We start from the raw sequence: 24900 nt of genomic DNA, 5'->3' as shown, positions 1-24900 counted from the left end.
ACACACGCACACACACTGTGGCGGCGGCGCTACGGGCACCGCGCCGCGCGCCTGCGCAGGCTGTACCAGAGGTGAGCACTGGCGCACGCACACACGCACACACGCACACACACTGTGGCGGCGGCGCTACGGGCACCGCGCCGCGCGCCTGCGCAGGCTGTACCAGAGGTGAGCACTGGCGCACGCACACACGCACACACGCACACACACTGTGGCGGCGGCGCTACGGGCACCGCGCCGCGCGCCTGCGCAGGCTGTACCAGAGGTGAGCACTGGCGCACGCACACACGCACACACACTGTGGCGGCGGCGCTACGGGCACCGCGCCGCGCGCCTGCGCAGGCTGTACCAGAGGTGAGCACTGGCGCACGCACACACGCACACACACTGTGGCGGCGGCGCTACGGGCACCGCGCCGCGCGCCTGCGCAGGCTGTACCAGAGGTGAGCACTGGCGCACGCACACACGCACACACGCACACACACTGTGGCGGCGGCGCTACGGGCACCGCGCCGCGCGCCTGCGCAGGCTGTACCAGAGGTGAGCACTGGCGCACGCACACACGCACACACGCACACACACTGTGGCGGCGGCGCTCCGGGCACCGCGCCGCGCGCCTGCGCAGGCTGTACCAGAGGTGAGCACTGGCGCACGCACACACGCACACACACTGTGGCGGCGGCGCTACGGGCACCGCGCCGCGCGCCTGCGCAGGCTGTACCAGAGGTGAGCACTGGCGCACGCACACACGCACACACACTTACACGAATGCACATGCGCGTACAACACGCTCACAGGCAAAAACACTTTTTTTATACTTCAAATGATAAAACCACCTTTGCACCATATTAAGTTAATATATGTAGCTTATAGAAGAACTTTGGTATTTTAGATGTTTCTTAAAAAATAATGTTATGAATCTTCCAGATACCTCCTCCAGTACGAACACTACCAAAGATGGAACGGTCTAATATCGAGGTCGAACGGCAAAATCGAGGAGCCGACCCATATAGACACCATAGACGTCACGGACTCCCCCATAAGGGAAGTGGAAGAGAAACCAGTACTACCCGAGAAGAGACTCCGTACCCCCTCCCCAAAGAAACTAAAACCGGAAAAACTTATCCTGGTCAACGAAACGGGAGAACCGACTAAGGAGGAAATGGACATAACGTCGAAACCCGCCGAGGAGTTGAACAGGGAGTTCCTCGACTCCCTCCCCAATCCACCCAAGGAGGAGGAAAAAGGGAAGATATTCGTTAAACCTGTCGAGAAGTTAATAGAGCCGAGTCTGAAAGTTTCGCATGATTCAGTCGTCGAACCCAAACCTAACGATTTGAGCAAAGCGACCGAATTAGTGAACATACAGGAGACTTCCGTGTACATCAACAATTCGACGCAGAAATTGAATTTGGGTGAGTTGACTTTTCATTATCATTATTTCAAATTCGGCTCTAGTAAGATTTATTGGTACATCACAGAATTTCATGTCAGATGTACGGTTATCGCCACCGATCTTGAACGCTGATCTTCAACTCGTTTTCCACATACTATACATATAGGTATTGAACGATTAGAGTTCATTCAAGTATTACGTAAGCAGATTTTTAGACGCCGCGGTGGTGCAGAGGTCACAGCCATGGATTGTACCTGTTGCGCTGGCGGTTGCGGGTTCGATCCCCGCACATGACAAACATTTTATTGGCCATACAGGTGTTTGCCGTGGTCTGGGTGTTTGTGCAGTCCTAGTGGGTCTCCCCACCGTGCCTCGGAGAGCACGTTAAGCCGATCGTTACTCATAGTAGGGAATATATCCGCCAACCCGCATTGGAGCAGCGTGGTGGATTATACTCTGATCCTTCTCCTACATGGGGAAAGAGGCCTATGCCCAGTAGTGGGATATTACAGGCTGAAGCGAGATTTTTAGTAAAGTCAGCACAACCCTACCCCCATTCATATGCTTACATAAACGTAGGTATATTTTTAATCTATTCAGAAACCCCCCCACCCTATATCAAAAATATCGATATCAAAAATAATCAAAACAAAGACTGTGTTTCGGTGTTTACGTAATACTTGATTGATCCTTATACACTGTCACATTTGATTTTTGTACCAAATAAAACCTTTTTTTTCTGTTTTGTAATGTTTTTGCGAAATTCAATCATTAGAATAAAACAACTTTTTCGAATTTTATCGCGGTTTATTGAGTCCTCCGTGACAATGGTCGCTGTAAAGTATCCGAAAATCCGAAAGTGTTTCATCATAAAAAAAAAATTGTGCCCAACATTTGTCTATACCTAATAGCTTCAACAACGTTCCAGGCACCGAACCCCGCTACCTCCAGCAAGCACCGCAAGCGCTTCCCACCGACAGCCTGAGCAGCCTGTCTTCACTGGGAGACAAGTACACGAACGGACACACAACGCTCCCGAACAACACTGATACGGTGAGAAACATATTCAACTAGGTCGGCAAGAAAGCACTGCTGTTACTGGAAAACATACAATACAATACAATACAAATACTCTTTATTGTACACTATCAGAGAAAAATAATTTTACACCGAAAAAGAAAATATAGACATGTACAAAAGGCGGTCTTATCGCTAAAAGAGCGATCTCCTCCAGACAACCTTAAGCATGAAAAGGATACGACAAAAGAATTAGACGGCATGGAGGTGTACATACATAATATATACATATAATACGTAAATATACATACATATACACATTACACACTCATACACACACATATACATATATATACACATATATATATATACATATATATATCAAATATATGTAAACATAATATATAAAAAAAATGTAAATGGGTTTTGGAAATTATTATAGATTGTGATAAAAAAATGGAAATTATTGCGTTTTCATACAATATTGTTAAATTATGCCTCAATACATAACTGAACTAGTCATGGGGACAGCAATAATTTGTATGGGAACGATCTTGTCAACTAAGTTACCGTTAAAATAATTTAAAATAATCGAATCATGATAATGAAATGCTGTGTATTCTAAAAACTGTTTATGATATGGAATTTGGTAAATGATTAGTTTTGTGAGTCATACATATAAGTGTGGGGATAGTGTTTATACAAAGAATACTTATTGACCCATATAGTAATGTAGTAGTAATTGTATCATAACCATAGTTTTCTAATCTTTACTTGAATTTCACTTTCTAGAATGAAACAACTTTTTCGTATTAAAATCGCGGTTTATAAAGTTTTTTATACGTTCGGTGTTTCGGATACTTCACAGCAACCATTGTCACGGGAGGGCACAGAGGAGTCCGCGATAAAATCCGAAAAAGTTGTTTCATTATAAATATATTATTTCTAATATATAAAATTCTCCGAAACGGCTCGACCGATTTTAATAAAATTTTGTGGGCATATCGGGTAGGTCAGAGAATCGGCCAACATCTATTTTTCATACCCCTAAATTATAAGGGGGGGGGGGATTAAGCGGGTTAATAACATAAATGGCAAAGAAACGTTTGCAGGGTCAGCTAGTATATTAATAAAATGTTAATCATGTAAAATTACAAACACACACATACAACAAAAGGTATACACATACAACAAAAGGTAGAATATGTTTTGAATTATATTAATGTTATAATCTGTGTGTTTACAGAGATCTAGACCGGTGGGTCGCAGTTCCCTCCGTGCAGTCCGAGTCAAGCCCACCCGCCCCCCCACCGCCACACGTGAGTAACACACTGAAATACATATAAAATAAAAATGAGTGTGCTTTAGACCACACGACTGAAGTAAAACTGAAGTTTTTTTAGCAATAGGCCTGCACTACTGAGGTAGGGCACAGCAGGAATTTCCTGCTCAAAATCTGGAGCAGTCCGACTGGGGTAGTACCTCGACCTTACAGAAGACCACAGCTAAATAATACTATTTTCAAGCAGTGTTGTGTTCCTGTTGGTGAGTAAGGTGACCAGAGCTCCTGGGGGGATTGGGGATTGGGTCGGCAACGCGCTTGCGATGCTTCTGGTGTTGTAGGTGTCTATAAGCTACGGTACTCGCTTACCATCAGGTGAGCCGTACGCTTGTTTGCCGACCTAGTGACATGAAAAAAACTGTGTCTAAGATATACAAAATGTAACGAGCCATGAGAGAAAGAGGAAAGAAAATGTGTAATCGCACCTCCCACTCTTGCTCCTTTCGCCTCGCTCAATCACATTTTTCGTAACACTCTCGTCACGCATTCACCAGCTTACTCCTCACGTAAAAAGGGGTATAAAATTTTCAATTCACGTATTAATTTATAGATATAAATAATGTTCAAATGATTTTACCCTAGTTCCAATATAAATATATAGTATTACACCTCCACCCACCCCCCACAGCGCCCATCCCCCCCCTGCGCGCGGACAGCTCCCCCCCGGGCGCCCCCCCCATCAACAACTTCGGCATCCACCACCCGCCGGCCAGCCACAGCGATGACGAGATCGTCGAGGTGAGTCCTAATTAATCTCTATCAAAAAATGTCTTTACTCATTATAATGAAACAACTTTTTCGTATTTATCGCGGCTTATTAAGTTTATTAGATGATCAACCATGGTTATGGAGGGCTTAAGGGGAAAGGATACCGGCTTTCCATACAAACGCAGTCGACTGTTTCCTCCCTGGATAATGACACTACATCAAATCGATGGCTCCTAAGTATACTGAGTCAACTCTACTTTTAATAACTTTATTTTTTTCTTACATAGGTAGATAGGAAATCAAGTAAATGTTATTAATATCTTAAAAAATTAAATTATCAAAAGTTGTTAGTTGACTCAGTATACTTAGGAGCCATCGAAATGTTTGTAACATGAAACCTTTGACTGCCGTGACCATGGCTTGCCTCTTGGCTTTTTTCATATTCTTATTATCATAGGGAGTAAGAGTCTTCAAAAACTAGAAATATTTCCTAATTTTTTTATAAATTTTAAAACAATCCTTAGAAAAAAGTACGCATATTTACAAAAAAAACCGTAACCGTAACCGTAAAGGTTTTTATAGTTACATAAAAAAAATTGTCATGGTTTGGGGAGGAAATAGTCGACTACGAAATGCTGTTTTGGTCTATAATTATTTAAAAATGTCAAATGTTTTCAATTTAATCGTAACTATCAATAATAATTCTGTAACATCCCACTGCTGGGCATAGGCCTCTTCCTCCATGTAGGAGAAGGGTCGGAGCTTAATCCACCACGCTGCTCCAATGCGGGTTGGCAGATATATTCCCTACTATGAGTAACGATCGCTATCAGGTGTACATAATAACAACCGGGACCGACGGCTTAACGTGCTCTCCGAGGCACGGTGGGGAAACCCACAAGGAAAGACATCTAAACCGGAAAAAAATATTTGTATAAATACAAATATCCATTCCGAGCGGGAATCGAACCCGCAAACCTTAGGTGTTTTAGGCAACTACACGCACCACTACCCTACACGGCTAAATTTCGAATATATTAAATTATGGACATGACAAACATTTGTATTGGCCATACAGATGTATGCCGTGGTCTGGGTGTTTGTGCAGTCTTTGTGGATCTCTCCCGCTCTTTTGATTTGGTTTACCTTTCGATAACGTGTGTCTTGAACCAGGAAACAGTGGGGGTTGTACAAACACTCCTTAACAGATTCCGAAAGATGTCTGTCTGTATCCTCGTCGGCTATCACGCCAAGACCACTGAATTTCAATAAAAGTTGGTATGATTGCAGTTCATACTACGAGTTAGGACTATGAATTCTTAGTACCCCGAAAGTTCTGTAATATTCGCTTAGATCAGATGATAATCAAATGTGTTATAGCAACCAAAGTTGAGGATAAAGCGAGTAAGTAAATATATTTGTAATCACACAAAATAACATAATATTACTTTAATTTCCAGGTACCCTATAAACCTAAGAGCCCTGAAATCATCGACCTAGACGAATACCCAGAAAGTCCTCAAGGTATCAAGAAAAAGAAACTGGAAATCCTCAAAGAAAGGGGCTTAGAGGTCACTGCAGTGCCCCCAGGTCCAGTGTGGGCCACTCCTCTTCCAACCCCCATAACCCCCCTCATCAACCCTAACCCCATAATCCTAAATCCAGCACTGCAGCACCAATTTATGACTCAAGCTCAAATATTCCAAATATGCAATGTATTACCACCGATGTACCCGAAGGATATCCAAGCGCCAAAAGTCATTCAAGCTTCCAGCGCCTTTGGAACAGCTGGGCCAGAAAAAACGGTGTATGGGAATCCTAAGGACCCCTTCATGCCGCCCCCTCACGTCCTGCAAGGGACTCCCATAAAGCCACAGAGGAGCATCCAGACGGCGACCGCGACCCCTCAGGATATCTTAGACTTAACCTGCAAAACCCCTACGACCCCCACCCAGAAGCCGGCCGTCGAGATAGTCAGGATACCGCCCGCCCCCTCCCCCTCGAAAACCCCAAACGCCCCCCAGAATTTAAGCAAGAACTATACACTTCTAGATGGGAAAGCGGTCGTTGGCTCAAACTTAGAAATAACCTTAGTTAACGCGAAACCCCAGACGCCCCCAAAACGACCCCCTCAAAAGCGTTCATCGAACGGAAAATTCGTGTCCGCGAAGACACCTACACCTCCCAAAGACTACCCCAAGCCCTACCCCTCCCCCAAAAAAAATCCTATCGTGGTCCCCAGCTACCAGATCCCGGATGAAGTGTCCACCAGCTCCTTGAAAGAGCCGGTGCCCCCCGGCGCCTTCAAGGGCCAAAACCTCCAGATGGGGGAGACCCAGAAGCCCCCGCTGGCCCCCTTCATGGACCCACTGTACATGAACGCCCTCTACAGTAGCCTGGGCCCCCTGGAACAGCATCAGCTCGCCTTATATCGTGACATGATGACCCAGTTCCGAGGGTACAGCGGCCTTCTCAACATCGGGACCCCCACAACGAAGAATTAGTTAATCTAGTAATCTAGTCGGAATGCGTTGCTATATTCGCAAAACGGATCGTTTAGCATACGAACCGTTAAACTTACACACCGATGACGAAGAATTATTCGGTTCCTATATTCGAAAACGATTTGTTTTGCTTCCGAATCGTTATATTTAAAACGTCTTGGTCAAATTTTAACGACTCGTAAGTAAAACAAACCGGTTTCTGAATATAGCAACCCGGCATTATTCAATCTAGTCGGACGAAACCCGTTGCTGTGTTACAAAAACGGACCGCTTTGCCTACGAATCGCTAACATTCTAAATTTAACGGTTAGTGACCAAAACGAATAGTTTGAAGTACCAGATGCCATAATACGAAAATCTATCGTTTTGCTTATGGGTCTTTTATTAATCACTTGATGTTTGTAGCAACTTTGTAACTTCCTAAATCCCCTCCTTGGTGATATGTGGTGTGTTTTAAGACAACCTTTTACCCAAAAATCACGTGTACCTTTTTATGCAAAGCATATTAAAACAATCAGAGTATTATCTCTAAATACAGGCGTAATTAAGTATAGTTAAGGACCGTAACACATTCTAGACAAATATAAAGGTTGGAGGATATTTTTTCCTTGATTGGTCTAGACATCGCGTTTAACGGAAAATAAACACACCTCATATGCCACTACAATCCCCTCTCCCAACCTTTTGTTATTTCATTTACCCTTCCCCCTCCGCTTGTGTTATTTTATTAAACCTCTACTTTATTCCTACGAAGGAGGACTTAAACTTCTAAACGTCTACTAACAAAAACGACTCGTTCGAATATAGCAACCGATAGGTCAGCTTTTTACTGGACACGACTGGATTTGTAATTTTACCGAGTATTGTTGTTTTAAGTTGAACGCGTCGTGTTCACGGGATAAAGTAATTAATTTTAATATTAATTGTGATATGGTATGTGTAAGCGTCGATCTCTAGTTGTTTTAATGGGATATTGGGATCAATCCATCGCGCTCTGAAGCGTTGTTTTTGTTTACTTTTAATTTGTAAATATATTGTAAATATAACGGTGTCACTTCCTCCGCACTACCGATGTTCGCGTGATCTTTTAGTTGGCAACATTTAAAAAAAAAAGTATTCTTAAAGATTTCGTTTAAGTTATAATGCATTTCTTTTTTTTTTAGGTTATATTTTTTTCTGGTTCTCTATGAAATTCGATTTTTTTTTTCGTTTAAGTCACGTAGATATTGTCGGTTAGTTGAATTGTAGTTAAATTTTAAGATAAATGTTGTTCTTAGGGTAATGTTTTTTAAATACGCCGTCACTAGTTTGGACAGACGTTGGGCCAACATTGGGTGGCGTCTCTATCGCTGTACAAAATAAACAATTTGAAAATTTTGTGGTATTTTTAATTAACAACCCAATTTCAACATCATAGTCAATCTCTTTATATAAATAAATTTAATTTTTTATAATTCATATTTATGTGATGACCACAAGAATTGACATGTTTTCCTAGCATATAAACAGCAATTAAGCAATCATTAAACAGCTTAATTTCTAATTTTCTATATCAATTATTATGCAAGAAAAAAATGTGAGACGAGTAAAAACATTACTGTGGCCTTTAAATTGGAACCATCCTAATACCCAGTGATCACCCTGACTTAAAGCTAATAATATAATTTTTAGATTTCTAGTAAAAGTAACAAAATTAAATACTGATTTAGAAGAATAGAAATTAAAATAAGGCCAATATTTCGGATCCCTAAAATACCGTGTGTAAAAAGTTGCAGTAAATAGTGTTTCTAATTTTCTGCATAGCATAGTTACTTCTGTTCCACCCTTATAAGATTCTGGGTACGTCCATCCCTAATATGCTCTACATTAGTATCGGGAATTTTAGAACTACTCTGAAAACTGTTTTGCCTTCTTAATTATCAAAGTAAGGGCCAGTTTCACCAGCTACGGGAGGTAGAACAGGCCAGTAGGACCTGTTTCTCCTCAATTAATTAACTGCAACTTAAAGATTAATATATGCGAATAGAATTCGATGGTAAAAATGGTTATTGAATGAAACTTTTTACTGTGATAGTGTATCGTTATCCACAAGTGGTGAAACAGGCTCTAATATGTATATTTTGACAAGTTGAACCAAATTTTTATTCAGCCATTCAAGTTCCGATACATTTTTTTAAACTTATAACACTTAATGTTAATAGTTTTTTTCATAAATATTTTTTCCTTAGTGACTTAATAGATAATGAGGTTAAGACTTGCATGTGAAAAATAAAATACCTTTTCAATCCAAATCAGATTTATTTCGAATTTTACATCCTTGGAATTAAAGCCTTGTTACATACGAATAAAAAACCAATATTATGCAAAATTTTAACTTTTTTTCATAATTTAGTAACTTTAATATTCATATGTAACAAGATTTACTCTTAATCACTATTACAGAAAATTATCAACGGATTTTAGTAAAATTAAAAGCAAAATAGAACTTATTTTTTAAATAATATTACTAGGTAACAGAAACATCGTTTTCGAATTTAATTTTAGGAAAGTTTATTACATAAAAAATGTCTAATCGTAGAAATTTATAAAAATATGACTAAATTTGAGTCTTTTAACAAAGTATTTATGTATTACTTAATATTAATTTCTAAATTACATTCATTACATTCATATGCAGGAACGAAACATTTTGAAAGTTATCAAAATAAATAATCAATCATTTTTATAAAATTTTACACAAGATTATATAAACTTTTTTTCATAATTTATGGTAAATAATAAAATTCATTTTTTTATTTTTTAGATGTTACTTTGAATGACAAAAAAAAAATATCCAAGGATATTTAATTACGTATATTTTTTAAGATCTAATATTCACAAAAGTACAACTTAATATTTTTATACCAGAATTACAATTTAGTATTACAGTAGAAAATAAATACAAATTCGTGGTATTTACACGTGAGAATGAATCTTTGGTAGATTCTTGTTTTTATTAAACAATTAGAAAAAAAAAGTGTTATGTCAAATTTATACATTTCATAGTATTTAATAATGTGTAATTTAGAATGATTTCAAATTATGTAGAAATGTACGAATTTCGTTTTTCTTCAAAATTTTCATCATTAAGCGAGTTGTATATTTTAAAACATTGCCTTCAGGAATAAGTGTTATTAACTCGGCGTTGCTCGCTATGGGTAAAATTCACCCAGCCCTATAAATTTTTGTTTATATTTTTTGATTAGCCAATCACAGCGCGCCGCGCTTTTTGGTACCTTCAAGTTGTGTCTTTGACTTTGTACTCTCAACTCGACAGTCAGTTAGCGCGACACGCTTGCGAATGGTGGACGTGCAAAGTGAGTATGGGTATTTTTCACCCGTAGCGATTATTTATGTTATATACTTTTTTGAAAATTAATATACGTTGTTTTTGTAATTAGACCGTATCATGGCACGCCATGTAGTTGCTGATGAAGATATTCAACAGTATTTGGAACAAAGCGATAGCAGATATTCCGGAATTGAAGATTTTGAAGAGTTCAGCGAACACGATACTGACTCAGATCAAGAAGGCGAACTTTTTCACGAAAACTTACCGGAAAGTGCTACTGAGCCGCCAATTTCAGTTACCAGACCAGGCCTTACTATACCAGAATATCTAGAAGACGTCCCTGTAAGTACCTTGCAACGTGGTTATTATTTAGGCAAGGATAGCACAACCCAATGGAAAGTAAAGGAACCATCTCCGCGTGTTAGAACTCGTTCTCATAACATCGTGCTAGAGGCACCAGGGCCAAAAGGAGATGCTAAGCAATGTATGAATATTGTTGATGCATGGAATCTATTTTTACCCAATGACGACTTACATACCGAAAATGAACCCATGTCCATGACATCAAGAAAAAGGTGTGCCACGTCAAGATGCCAAGTTTGTCCACCCAAAAAGGATTGAAAAACCAACTCATGCTGCCAAATCTGCAAGAAAATGTTATGTAGAGAGCATCCTTTGCCTGTATGTTCTGAATGCGTACTAAAAATTGAATAATTATATTATAAAAAAACTCATGTTCCTAAAGACATAAGACTGATTGTTGTTTTTTAGTAATTTTATTTCGTTATTTTTATATTGATTTAGAGAGGTAAGATATCATAAATGTGTATAATTTCTTTTCCTAAATTAAAACTAAGACTGTTTTTGTAAAAATTAAAGCCATATGATTGATAAAAAAATGAAAAGTAATATTTTTTTTTTGTTTGCAGTAGTAGTTTACAAAAAACAGTTGCTGTTTGCTATATAATTGTAGCGTTTATCTATTTGTTTAATAAATACTGTTAACGATGATTACTTACTTTTATTTAACATTTTACTAAACTTCCTTTACGTATAAACAAAATAATAATAATAATAATACATAAGAATAAATGGGTACACGATATAAAATTTGGGTATTTTTCACCCGTAGCGAGCAAAAGTGTTGCTTACAGGGATGCGACGAACGCCGAGTTAAGACAATGTTTTATTAGACAAATCAGTTAACATTAGTTATTCAAACATTGAAAATTAAACATCATAAAACTGCTTTTATTACAAGTTGGTAAACATCTTTCCAAAAGAAATAGCAATTTTATGATTACAGTTCTGAAAAAATCAATTCATATCATGACACAAATTAACCTGTTTTTGGTTTTTGCAGTTATAATTTACTGACATACGTTCGATTTTCATCAAAATTACAGTACACAGCTTAGTTTTAATGTGTATTTAGCTTCGGAATGTGTAAATTTCAATGAGATTCATTCGAGGGGTGCGGTGGAGTGACAAACCAGATGAAGTCGGTTCGGATCTGACTTCTATTGCTGTCGGACCCCCGCGCGGCGCGTGTGCGCTTACACTAAATATTTCATATATATGCAACATTTGTATAATTGTATATGGTCTATGGAGATCCACGGTACAGAGAGCGGTTTTATCAACATTGATTTGCCTCTAAGTATGTTAAGATGGAGAATTTGTGTATACAAAAATATAAGAATATGAATTTAGTTTTAATCTTTTTTTTTTGTTCTGATCCTTCTGATACACGGAGAAAGAGGCCTATGCCCAGCAGTGGGACAGCCTGAATCAATCAACAATTTAAACCTTTATATGCACAAAGTTGAATCATATTTATCTAAAAAATTAATATTTTAAAATAATACTGAATAACATTGAAATTAATAAATTTTTTAATATAAAAAATATATTTTACAAGTTCAACTCATCTTAATTACCTATATCGACAAAAACATTGTTAAAACCACACTCTGATCCGTAAATCTTTAACTATTGTACATTGTGGAGGAGAGGGGGATCATCTGGGGGGATTGTGTGTAAAGTGTATAAATATATCTATGGTGAGTCGCGTCGCGCGGGCAACGTTCAACACGGCCACGACAAATCAGTCTTATGGGACGGTTATGTGAAGTTATACCATAATTCTGTGGGGGTTTTCTATTCAACGGTTTCTGCTTGTGATAGGTTGGCTATTTGGTAGAAATCTGAGATAAATATTGTATACATATATATTATAGAGATACTTTTCTGTTTTGAAAATGAAAATTATTTGAAAATTATGTAATTTTGTTATCTTTTCAGTTTTATGTACAATTTTATTGTGTTAAAAAGTAAATTAAGCATGTATTTTTGATATCTTCTTTTACCAAGCAAAGACTAACTTCTTTTGATATTCTGAACATCTAACAAAGAAATTAGCTTCTGTGATGTGTGAATCTAAATGTTTTGTATCACCGATCATCATTATTATAATAAATGTAAAATGGTAATAGAATATACTAGTCATAGCCAGTCATAGATAGCCATTTCCCCATTATAGAAACTTCACACACCATAATATCACTTCCGAACCGACTCCATAGGGCTTCTTGGTGCGCAGAGCGCTATAGCCGGAGCCCGCGCGGGCCTTAGCTGCGCGCGGGCACTGAGGTAACGGGCTTACGACTAACTTACAACTACATTTGCCACAAAACCTTGTCATTGAATAAGTATATTCGGCTAATTTGCACTGGAACTGTTTAAGTGTATTAAAAATTATGTATTTATGCTTTCAGCATACCAAAAAGTTATTAAATGTTGTTATAGATGGATAATTTGCACTGGACATGTCTTCATATGTCTCAATTCTCAAATATAGTGTCTCAAGCTGACAAGCACCAAGTCTTTTATGTATATTTATCAAACAATACTTTGCATCAAATTTTTAATTTTACTAGTCCCATAATGTTACTGGTCAATTTTATTAGCAAATTGTTTTTTGAACATAGCAAATACTATTTTGGCTATATTAGTCAATATCAACAAGACTGGACTTGTACTGGCTATATCCCTATTTACACTATAAATTTAGTTATATTAAGTTTTATTGACCGCTAAATTTGTTGTGAAATATATTTATGCATAAGGTTGCAATTTTTTAGTTCATGTTTAACATTAACCTTTTGGGTTTTCCGAGTTGTTCCAGTCCGTCAATGTATTTAAAAAGGTGTAATTTAATTTCATAGTTTTGTGGCAATATTTTTCTTGAGTTTTGGTTGCGATAGTTTTATTTTTAATTGTTTTTGTTTATAAAAGTTAGCGGTGCATTTCGTTCATTACGTAGAATTGGTATGCAGAACATATTTGTAATCTTTTCTCTTTATATTATGTAAGATGTAAGTCTTGTGTTCCGACACAAAAATTAGTAACAATATTTCCAATTATAACTTTCAATAATTATAGTTTTTCAAAGGTATTTTGTTGACTCATTTTTACTGTATTGCACTTTTTATGCAATTAGATAAACTTCGTTTTATTAATACATAATTCTTCTTATTCTTGTATAATGGCTTCCGTGAGGATTTGCCAATGTCAGAGTGAGTCTATGATTTTATGTTTAGGGTAAATGCTCTGCTAAGAATGTTGGTGTCATGAGAGTACAAGTGTTAAATATTTATACGGTATTAAAATATATATAATTGACTAATATTAGAGCTATTGTCAAATTTATGGTAAAACTGTAATTGTTGATATGAAATATGGTCTTGTAATGCATTTGAAGTAAAAAATGTCTAGAATTTTACTTCAAGGTTTATAAAACATACCATCTCAGTAAACACTGTTGTATATAATATGTATAAAATTACTGTCTGTTCGTATATCACAGCCAAAACTCAAAAACCAGTTTCAATACAAAATGGAAAACATTGTAACACTTATATCTAATAGAATCGTTCTTAAAGCTTGTTCATACAACTGATTCAACTTTCTGTTGTTCATATTTAAACGTTTTTAACCCTTCTTGTAACATCTTACAAGGTCAAGGTCAACCTTTAGTGCAATCCTTGCTTTAATTTGAGCACTTTCATGAATATTTGATATGTATAAATAAGTTAATCAGTTGATACAAGCAAGCTTTAAAAGAATTAATATCACATCAAGCGACCCTGGGGCCAAACAAACAAGTATATTAGGTTGTGGGTTACAGTTAAGCGACAAAGTCCAACGGTCGGTTGAAACCACCCTTCCTGTTCATGTATTGTCTATATTTCCGTTTCAGTACTAAGTGAACATCTCCTTCAACATTACCTTCGACTTTCTTACCTTTTGTGGTATCGAAGCCGCAGAAACCCATAACCTTCAACATTTCTTGCTCCTCGGGCGTTTTTCCCTCCAAATCTGCGGGCGTGACTATGGGCCGTTCGCCGAAGTTCTTTTTCGGTTTGGGCACGAATGACGTGGTCGGTGTCGGCGATATTGATCGCGATCTTCTTCTTCGTGGGGAGGGTGAGCGTCGGCGTTCGGGGGAGCGCCTCCGACGGTCTAGAGAGCGGGATCGTGACCGGGTCCTAGGCCTTCGCCTCTCGCGGTCCCGGTCGCGGTCCCTGTCCCTTTCCCTGCGGTCACGTCGGTCTTCACGCCGCCGCGGACTCGGCGACCGACCCATTAAAGCTGTCGATAAAATAATAAATATATAACATACAAATACTGTAATTAGTACATAAAAAAATGATATTACGGCATATTTACCTCAAAGTCAAGTCAACAGCGTGTAAAATTTATAAAAAAAACAAAAAAGATAACAGTAACACACAACCTAAACGTTCGCCATTTTGAAAATGAATGATTAATTAAGTTTTTTAAACGACATGAAACATCGTTATACGTTCCGTTTTCTGTTTAATTTCTCTTATTAGAGTTCATAAAGAAATATGAAATTTATTACATAAAAAAAAAAACGAAATTTTATATGACTAATTTTTAGACTAATTATATAATACAAATAGCATAAGATTTCGGTGACTTCATTGTAAATGTAATGCATTTTCCCTATAACTAGCAACTTTTTACTTCATTTTATATACCATTTTTTAAAATTATCACTGATGTAGAATTTTTTTTTACTATGCGATGGCGAAACTTTAACAGCTTAAAACGGAACGGTGAAGAACGATGCTGCCATAATTCTAAGTTTTCCCTTTTTGGAACGAAGTTCCTTACGGCAGGCTAGACATTCGGCTGAGCGACCGAACTGAAAAAAATGTGATACTAAAACCGTAAGAAAAATATATAACAGAAGTGACGCAATATCAGTCACACGAGTCACACGACTGTATAATATGACGTTTGTAAAACTAAAATATTACTAGTAAACTTTTTTAAAATTATTTATGTAATTTTATATTGTCGAAATAAATAAATAAAGATACATGTTTTTTTTATTTAACTTAATAGTTTGAATTATTATTATTATTATTATTTTGTTTGATTTATTTTATTTTACGGTATTTGTTATTTTCTAAAATACTAAATTTCCTAAATACTTGTATGTACTTAATTAAAACCAATCAACATACAAAAAAAAATCAAGAACTAGAAAATACATATAAAATTCAACATTTTTTTTTCAAATTGTGTTGCTTCTATACTATCCGAAGGAACGTCGTTCCTAACTGGTGTCAAAAATTGAAAAATGAATAAGAATACAATAATACACGACGGTGGGACAAGAAAATGATATGGGGAAATGGGATTAATAACAGAGCAGGATAATTGGCTACACAGTGGGAGAGAACAGTAAGAGAAGATATATGTGTATGCCCTATTACTATCTACTCACTCACTCACTTCAGCCTAATACAGTCCACTACTGGACATAGGCCTCCGCAAGTTCGCGCCAAAAATGGCGCGAATTCACGTGTTTTACCCATAGCCACCGTGCTGGGCAGGCGCGTTGGTGACCACGGGGCTGGCTTTGCCACACCGAAAACGCTGCTGCCCGTCTGCGGCTTGTGTATTTCAAAGCCAGCAGTTGGATGGTTATCCTGCCATCGGTCGGCTTTTTAAGACCCTAGGTGGTAGTGGAACTGTGTTATTCCTTTGTCGCCTCTTACGACACCCATGGGAAGAGAGGAGGTTTCTATATTCTTTACTGCCGTAACCACACCTATGTTATAAAGATTGTTAATTATTCTTGAAATATTTCTTAATAAAAACTTTTCTTTGTAAATCAAAAAAAAATGTTAGGGAATATGATATTTCATGTTAATACCTTATTCCCTTACATTTGCGCAAATAACACCGTCTTAATCTAATAAATTATCAGTCAACACAACTCAAGTCATAAAATAAAAGTTAAAATAAAGTAAATTGTCATAATAAGTAAAAAAAATTATTTCTTAAATGCTAGCTTGGGTATTTATTAAGTAATACCACAAAAATTTAACTGATTTTATAAAATAGACAGTTTTTTCATCTCCTGTAAAGTTGGTAAAAATGACTTATGCGTTGTTGTTAGCTAAGGGATGATACGCACATCTAATTTTTTTGGATTTACGCTGTCAGAAACCAATGATTCCACCAACTTTTTTTAAATAGTCAGTCCACGAGATTTGGGGTAGAAATACTAACTAACGTTTTATAATAACAATTTATGATAGATATTTAAAATTAAAAATGGAGTTTCTTTAAATTTACTGACAACATTAGCTCATTAGCGCCATCTGGTTTCAGCGACGGCACGTCACATTGCACCGACAGCCGACACCAGCGACGCTGTAGCCGCGGCTACATGAACGAAACTCCAACATCGATTAACGGAAGCGGTGCGAGCAGACGGTCCCATTTGACGAACGAAAAATAAGAAATATCGCTTTATCGCGTAATGTTTGTGGTGCTAGTGGATTAAAACGCGAAGGGAACGTTAGTGCGGGTTCTCCATCGTAATATTATGCCTTACGTGTGCTTAGTGTGATTAGATTGCTACGCTAAAGTGAAGTGATTTGTGCGGTGACAAAAGTCGACTTATCGTCCCTTGGAGCCAACAGCCGGTGAGTATCATTTACTACTAATTGAGATTACACGCGACTAAGATAACTTCCTATAGAATTCGATCTGGTATAACTTTAGCGGTCTATTGTGCGACCAACTAGGGTGTGGTTTCTTAGGCCGTAGGTCGTAATTGGGTCGTTTTTTTTAGCTCGACCGCAGCGTAATGACTAACTCGCCGTATTTCGGGACAATTGACACTAGCCGGGGCAAAATTATGTGCTTATAAATTTCTATTTCGACATTTTATCGTTAATTTGGTGAACGGATTTTTTTCAAATTTTCCGTACTATATGACCTGATATGCTTTATATTACATTATAAATCGCTATCTGACATATATTTCGTGCCGTATCGGGCGTGCCATTATTGAATTGCCTGTTATCTACCTCAATAGAGATGATGTCACCGCTAGGGCGCGGATGACCAAATAACCCGACCCGCGAAGGTAGAGTATTACAATGTATCGCGAGCATTCATAATCGGCTCGACTGAAATCGGCCGGTTATTCAATAGCTTGGTCGCTCGTAATGGACAAACGATCTCGGTACAAATTTAATGATAAAAACTGATTTAATCGAGGCTAACTATAAAATTGTCTAACAATGGCTCAATCGTTTATTTTCTGCACATATCTGTTGATGGGCTTTTGTGTGTTCCATTTATTTTTACCATTTGACATAGATTGGAAAGCCTTAGTACCTTTTTTTTTTGTTTTATGACAGAGTATCATTACAAAACAATCCCTTATTTCCAATCGTTGACAATTTTTTTTGTGTATTGTAGGAAAACAAAATAAACTTTTTAAAAACAAAATTATTTAATTATTCCCTTTTTCAATACCTTTTTTTTATATCAGATAAGGCAGTATGGTCAATGGCCTTTGCTCATAAAACCAGTTAACATAGAGAATAAAAAAAGGCAACTAATTTGAATAAACATTATGTAATGCTTGTTTTAATAACAGTTAATTGTTTCTATGATAACTTTTATTATTTAATTTACATGTACATGATGCTATCAATAAAACTTGGCTCTGTAAAAATTTTATAATGACGTGTGATCAAGGGTGGATCCAGGGGTAGGGGTCATGGGGGTCATGACCTGGACTGGATCCAGGACATAGGTGGACAACTAATTAAAATTGATAAGCATAATCCAATATATAAAATTCGCGGTGTTTGTAGTTAAACTCCTCCGAAACGGCTTGACCTATTTAATTATGAAATATGAAATTTTGTGTGCATATCGGGTAGGTCTGAGAATCGAACAACATCTATTTTTCATACCGCTAAGTTATTGGGGGGAGGGAGTTAAGAGGGTTAATAAAATATTATGAAATTTTGTGTGCATATTGGGTAGGTTTGAGAATCGGCCAACATTTATTTTTTCATTCCCCTAAGTTATAAGGGGGGGGATTGAGAAGGTTAATAAAATATATGGCAAAACAACATTTGCGGGGTCGGCTAGTAATTTTATATTTTTTTTGTCACAATATAGATATTTTAAAGTACAGTACCATGACTATGTGACCCCCTGGCGCCAAAGCTGGATCCGATTTTGTGTGTAATGCATATTACACTCTTAAACCTTCTTTCCTGATAGTGATCGTTACCTATAGTAGGGAATATATCCAGAAATAAATAGAGCAGTGTAGTGGGTTAAGCTCCGATCCTTCTTCTACACAGAGAAAGAGCCCTATGCCCAACAGTGGAATGTTACAGGCTGAATCGTGAATCCTTCCTACTTACTAATATTATAAATATGGCAGTTTTTGAGGATGTATGGATATGGATATATGGATATTCTTTTAAGTAAAAACTGACCAACTGATTGTAATAAAACTTGGTAAATAGATAGCTGCAAATCAAGAATAGGACATAGGCTACTTTTTATCCCGACATTTCCATGGGATTGGAAATTACGCGGGTGCAACTGTGTGGCACAGCTAGTTACATATATTAAGCAGACATTGAGGTATATGGGTGGGGCGTACTCATTAACCTAATTTTGTTATTCTATAATGTCTGACATCATTAATTAGTATATTAAAATTTTTTTTACTGGTTATATAGTATTTTACTTGCTAACAGATTTACATACTTGCAACTGACTTACTGATTCACTGAGTTATTGACAGGCTGAATTACTGGTTTACTTACTGACTGATTTACTTATTAACTGACTGAATTGTAGCAAAAATCTAGTAATACTCTTCTTATTGAGTTAAAATTTTGCATATTTATGCTATATATCCATCATGGGATAACCATCCAACTGCTGGCTTTGAAATACACAGGCCGAAGACAGGCTGTATTGATGATGATGATGATATTTATGCATTTCTAAATGTAGACCCTCTAAGAACAGATTTTGTTTAAAAATCTATACAATTAAATAGAATTGGGAGTGTCTGTTTGTAATATTAAAGTGAACGCTTTTTACTAAATGTATAAATGGATGTATACACGGTACATATACCATAATAACATTTTTTAAAATTGTTGTCTGTCTGTCTGTCTATTTGTTCTAGGTAAACTCTGAAATGGCAAAACCGATTTTGACAGGACATTCACTGGCAGATAGATACCTGATGTAGCAAGGAGTACCTTAGGCTACTTTTATTGTAAAAATTTATTTATTTCATAGCTCTGCAAGCTGAACTATAACTTTTCGTTAATTCCACGCAGACGAAGTCTGTCTCACACGGTGAATCTGTGCCCGCAAATGCATGGATTGTGTAGATTTTTACACATAATCATACTAATAAAATAAATAAAAATGCCTTTTATTTCTGGTTTTCTGTATAAAAATTAATTACAAATTTCGGTAGAAAAAAAATATCCGGGTGGTAAAAACTGAAACAATTATCATCATACTTATATTAGAATGTAATAAAATTACTGGACTAATTATTATTTCATTCAATATATAGATAGTCTAAAGTCTTGAATAGGGTGTAGGGTATACAATAATATATAATATAGGGTTTTATAGGGTATATGGTGCAAATTGTGTAGATAGGGAAAGTTTGTTTTTATAATTATTAACTTTTTATGGGTTACTTACTTACTCCTCTGGCTCAGTGACCCGTAGTGGACATTAGCCTCCGACACCATAGGCCACCAGCGATCCCCGTCCAGAGCTATCTCATGCCAGTCTCCTGTCACCAGCTCGCGCAGCCCTCGTATATATAAATTTATATTTATATACTTTTCATAAGTTACTTTTTATAATTTCCAATGTTTTTTTAAGATGTTTCATTTTCAATTTTCCTTCTTTTTGTCTACATATTTATTTTATTTTAAAAATACACAATAAGAACTGATCTAACGAGACATTGCTTTTATATTTATTATCTTCTCAAGTGTGTTCTCACATACGATTTTATAAATTTATATGTTTTCTTTTTATTACCAGCAATTATAAAAATATATATATGCCAAAACTTTGAGAAATAAAACGAATATTTAAATGGATTCTTAAGAAAATTACACATAAGTATAATAGATACAAAAATATTCCATCAGTATTAAAAATCATAAACCGAAGTTATTGGAATATAAAATATTTTGACTACAAATGACTGAATTTAATTTAGTTTCTGAGCTATAAATGTAAATGTTTTGTCATATTCGGTATAAGCTTTAAAACGACTATTTCAACGATGAACGACGAAAACGAATGCTAACCTAGTTAGACCTAACGTAGGTAATATAGCCTTATAAAGATATACCTAAGTAAGAGATTTATTACACTACATCATAGTGTTACCACTGAAGCTAAAACTATAAAGGAATGAAACTAAGAATTATTTCAATGTTTTGTACTGTGTGTGACTTTAGTTGACAAATAATAAAATGAGAACGTTATTGTTGGATATAGTACAATAAAAACATTTGTTCATCTGTTCCCATCCACTCTAATCTATATTTTTGTATATCACTCTCTTGTCTTGTCCTCCATGGTGACTAAACGTTATGTGGAAGAAATCGCTATTTAGCGATAAGATCGCCTTTGTAAATCTTCTATTGTATCTTTCTTTATATGTGTCTGTATTTTGGTGTACATTAACAATAAATAAATAAATAAAATAAATAGATGTCTGTTAATTAATTGCTCTGCTGTGTATTTGCTTTTGTTTAGTCCGCATGTACAGAATAAAGTATAGAGAAGTTAGAATATAAACACCTTTTATTAACCCAAACCCAATAGTTATCAATAGAGGCGAAGTCAATTAAAAATGTATTATTAGTAATAACTCATAACTTACTATTTTTAATCTCGCTCAAATTTAAATGATCACATGACAAACGCCAGCCTTCGAATATGAAATGAATCATCAATATCTTTATTCTGTTTGTCGAAAAACAACAAATAAAAAATACAGTCAAATTCAATATCTCCTCGTTTATTTTTCCATTGACTAAATTAAAAGAACTAGTGGTCGTCGAGTGGTCGAAATTCGGCCATTAAAAAAAAAATTAAATTTAAAAAAAAAGTAATGAAAATAAAGAACCTTTTTAAAAAATTTTCAATTGGACTACAGACTGACAATCAACAAAAGAGTATAATATACGCGCGTGGGTAAAACACATGGTAGTGTGTGTAATGTTTTTTTTTAATGGATTTAATATATTTTTATGTATAATTAAAAAAAAATTGCATTCTGCACTCCCTCTCTATATAAACTGACCCTGCAAACGTTGTTTTGCCATATATGTTATTAACCCCCTTAATTCTCCCCCCTCCCCATTATAACTTAGCTGTATGAAAAATAGATGTTGGCTGATTCTCAGACCTACCCGATATGCATACAAAATTTCATAAAAATCAGTCCAGCCATTTCGAAGGAGTATTGTAACTAACATTGTGTCACTAGAATTTTATATATAAGATTTTTTACTGAATTTTTTGTTCAATCACAATAAAATAATATAGCCTATTGATATGGTGTATGTGTATAGTATAGCTTTCTGTTTGTAATAGAATTTTCGTGATCGGATCCGTATTTCCGAAGATTACCCCCTACAAACAAACAAAGCTAGAAACTTTACCTCTTTATAATATCAGATCAGATTTAATTTTTTTTTTTTAGATTTTGTAAAAAGGGGTACAAAGTTTCTGCTTCACTTACTAATATATAGATAATAAATAAAGTGTAATAAATAAATGCACTGTTTTAATTATCATTTCAATTTTATTAGTGTTACATTTAATGTAATTTATGTTTCAATACAATATATGAGTTATGATAGCATTAATGTGAAGACTAATTAGTCGACAGATATAATTAATTGTTTTTTAATACTGACTACAAAGTTGAATTCAATGTTACTGTTATAATATGATAGTAGTATTCAGGAAAGTATTTTCTGAATTTCTGTTAAATAAATTATATTATAATGTTAATGGCTACTTGAATGACCAATTTTTTATTAACATGACTTATTTCGTTTATTTGATAGTGTATAAATTAAAATGTTCTATTTGTGTTGAACTAATATTTGCACATCGAAAAAATCTGTATAATATGTTGGCTAAACTTGTAAATGTGACATTCTGTATACCATATCCTAGAAAAATAAATAAATCTAATATATAAAATTCTCGTGTCATGGTGTTAAACATTGAACTCCTCCGAAACGACTCGACCGATTTTAATAAAATTTTGTGGGCATATCGGGTAGGTCTGAGAATCGGCCGACATCTATTTTTCATACCCCTAAGTTATTAGGGTGGGCATTAAGCGGATTTATAATATATATGGCAAAGCAACGTTTGCGGAGTCAGCTAGTCTTATATATAAAACTCTCGTGTCACAATGTTAGTTACCATACTCCTCCGAAACGGTTGGACCGATTTAAGACTGAGAATCGGCAACATCTATTTTTCATACCCTTAAGTCATAGGGTATGAAAAAATTTGTATCAAACCGCACACGGTGTGCAAATTTGATTAAAATCGATTAAGGGGTTAATAGTCCATCACGGACAAACAACGTGACGCGTAATTTATATATATTAAGATATATAGATTAAATTCGGTTCGAAAGAAATTCATTTGGTTCCAATATTCTGCAGGACTGAATTTTTTTTTACTATCCAGAAATTCGATTTGAGAGATTTCATGGAAAATTGGAACCGTTAAAGTTGTATTGTAAGTGTTGATTAACTAAATATTTCAGACTAGCGATGACCGAGCTCGGCACTCGAACGTTGTTATCAGTAGGATAAATAAATAACATATTATCAGATATCATTGGGCGTATTTGATAAAGTTTGTGTTTTTCGACCTTATCTTATGTATCTATTTTTAAATATATATCTATTATACTAATTTATTTTACGGCACTAAAGAATATAGCCACCCCCTCTTCCCGTGGGTGTCGTAAGAGGCGACTAAGGCATAACACAGTTCCACTACTACCGCAGGTGGCGAATGCTAGCGCGACCCCATCTCGCCCCACCCAGGCGGACGACTGCTCACACGTGGTGGTTATTTAGTCAGTAGGAGTCTGACATAACCCTCTGGCGCCTTTGCGCTGGAGGGTATCCATGAAGGATTTTCCCCACGTAAAAAAAAAAGTTCCCCTACTACCGTGGAACTTAAAAAGCCGACCAATGGCGGGATAACTATCCAACAGCTGGCTTTGAAATACACAGACCGTTCCTAGCTTACGAGATTTTTTGCAGCTGTCATCATAAGCTTTCACTAAAACGTATCTCTTCTTTAAAGTGCTGCAAGTTATCGCAGTTTGCTGAGACACTTTGTATGACAACGAAGTCTCCTTGTCAGAATACTGACTACATTTTGTATTGTAACCAAGAAGCTACTATGGCTGTGGTACGTGGCATCTGCCATCTACTTCATCATTTTCAATACATATTATAAAAATGTAAATATAACATGTTTGTGCACGCTAATCTCAGAAACGGCTTATTCGATTTAGATAAGATTTTCACCAATATACTGTGGTAAGCTTGTTTCATGTCAATCGGTTCATAAATAATAAAGTTATGCCAATTTAAAGAGTCACGTTGAACATGTAAATATAAAACGATGGTGCTTATAATCAAAAATAAACCAAAATGAATATATGCAAAAAATCCTTTCACTAACGACTAGTGTACCTCGGGCTAAGCGTCTTGGTGGTTGATGGAAGTGGTCAAGTACTTACAAACCCGCAAAAGTAACGCCCGCAATCCCTATCGTTCCCATTACCCGATGGTTCTCATTACCCGGTGTTCCCCTACTAAGCCAAAAAAGCAACCAGCAAACACCCTGCGACCTTGGTGCTTGTCTGCGAATTTGTATCACGATGCATACTGACGGACTGTATTTAGAGATAGTATAAACGACCCCTAACTACTAATGAACTGTGGACAACAGGCTTAAGGCATTAATTACGTGAGTTCAGAGTGGGGGGAGGAGGGGTCCAATGAAATCTCACCAAATCTCCTTTTAAAACGAGGAGGGATAAATGAAATTCTCGCCTCAACTTCAAAAAATATAAACTATTATCTATAATAAATATTAAAAAAAAATAAAAAAATTGCTTTGAATTTTATTT

At 36.2% G+C, this 24900-nt stretch overlaps 2 protein-coding genes and 1 long non-coding RNA gene across 3 annotated transcripts in view; 2 read left to right on the top strand and 1 right to left on the bottom strand.

Annotated features, from left to right (window-relative positions):
- Positions 1–7218, top strand: part of LOC123667265 — an 84171-nt gene extending 76953 nt beyond the window's left edge. Inside the window, exons 9-14 of the mRNA XM_045601223.1 lie at positions 928–1315; positions 1373–1415; positions 2325–2427; positions 3662–3732; positions 4357–4493; positions 5924–7218. Coding sequence (XP_045457179.1) covers positions 928–1315; positions 1373–1415; positions 2325–2427; positions 3662–3732; positions 4357–4493; positions 5924–6967 — 1786 coding nt within the window. The 3' untranslated portion in view covers positions 6968–7218. The remainder of the gene's footprint in view (positions 1–927; positions 1316–1372; positions 1416–2324; positions 2428–3661; positions 3733–4356; positions 4494–5923) is intronic.
- Positions 7219–14487: 7269 nt separating this feature from the next.
- Positions 14488–15118, bottom strand: LOC123667327 (U4/U6.U5 small nuclear ribonucleoprotein 27 kDa protein). Its single transcript, XM_045601276.1, has 2 exons — positions 15030–15118; positions 14488–14951 (listed from the first exon to the last, which is right to left on the bottom strand). Exon 2 carries the CDS (start codon positions 14944–14946, stop codon positions 14488–14490), a length of 459 nt encoding a protein of 152 aa, XP_045457232.1. The 5' UTR covers positions 14947–14951; positions 15030–15118.
- Positions 15119–21256: 6138 nt separating this feature from the next.
- LOC123667094 lies at positions 21257–21818 on the top strand. Its single transcript, XR_006745386.1, has 2 exons — positions 21257–21304; positions 21429–21818. It is a non-coding gene; the product is annotated as an uncharacterized LOC123667094 (long non-coding RNA).
- The last annotated feature ends 3082 nt before the right edge of the window (positions 21819–24900 follow it).

This window comes from Melitaea cinxia, chromosome 27, assembly GCF_905220565.1.
Source record: "Melitaea cinxia chromosome 27, ilMelCinx1.1, whole genome shotgun sequence".
In the NCBI taxonomy this organism is placed as follows: domain Eukaryota; kingdom Metazoa; phylum Arthropoda; class Insecta; order Lepidoptera; family Nymphalidae; genus Melitaea; species Melitaea cinxia.
Note: the sequence above shows the minus strand (reverse complement) of the source record. Positions and strands in the feature narration are given on the sequence as shown.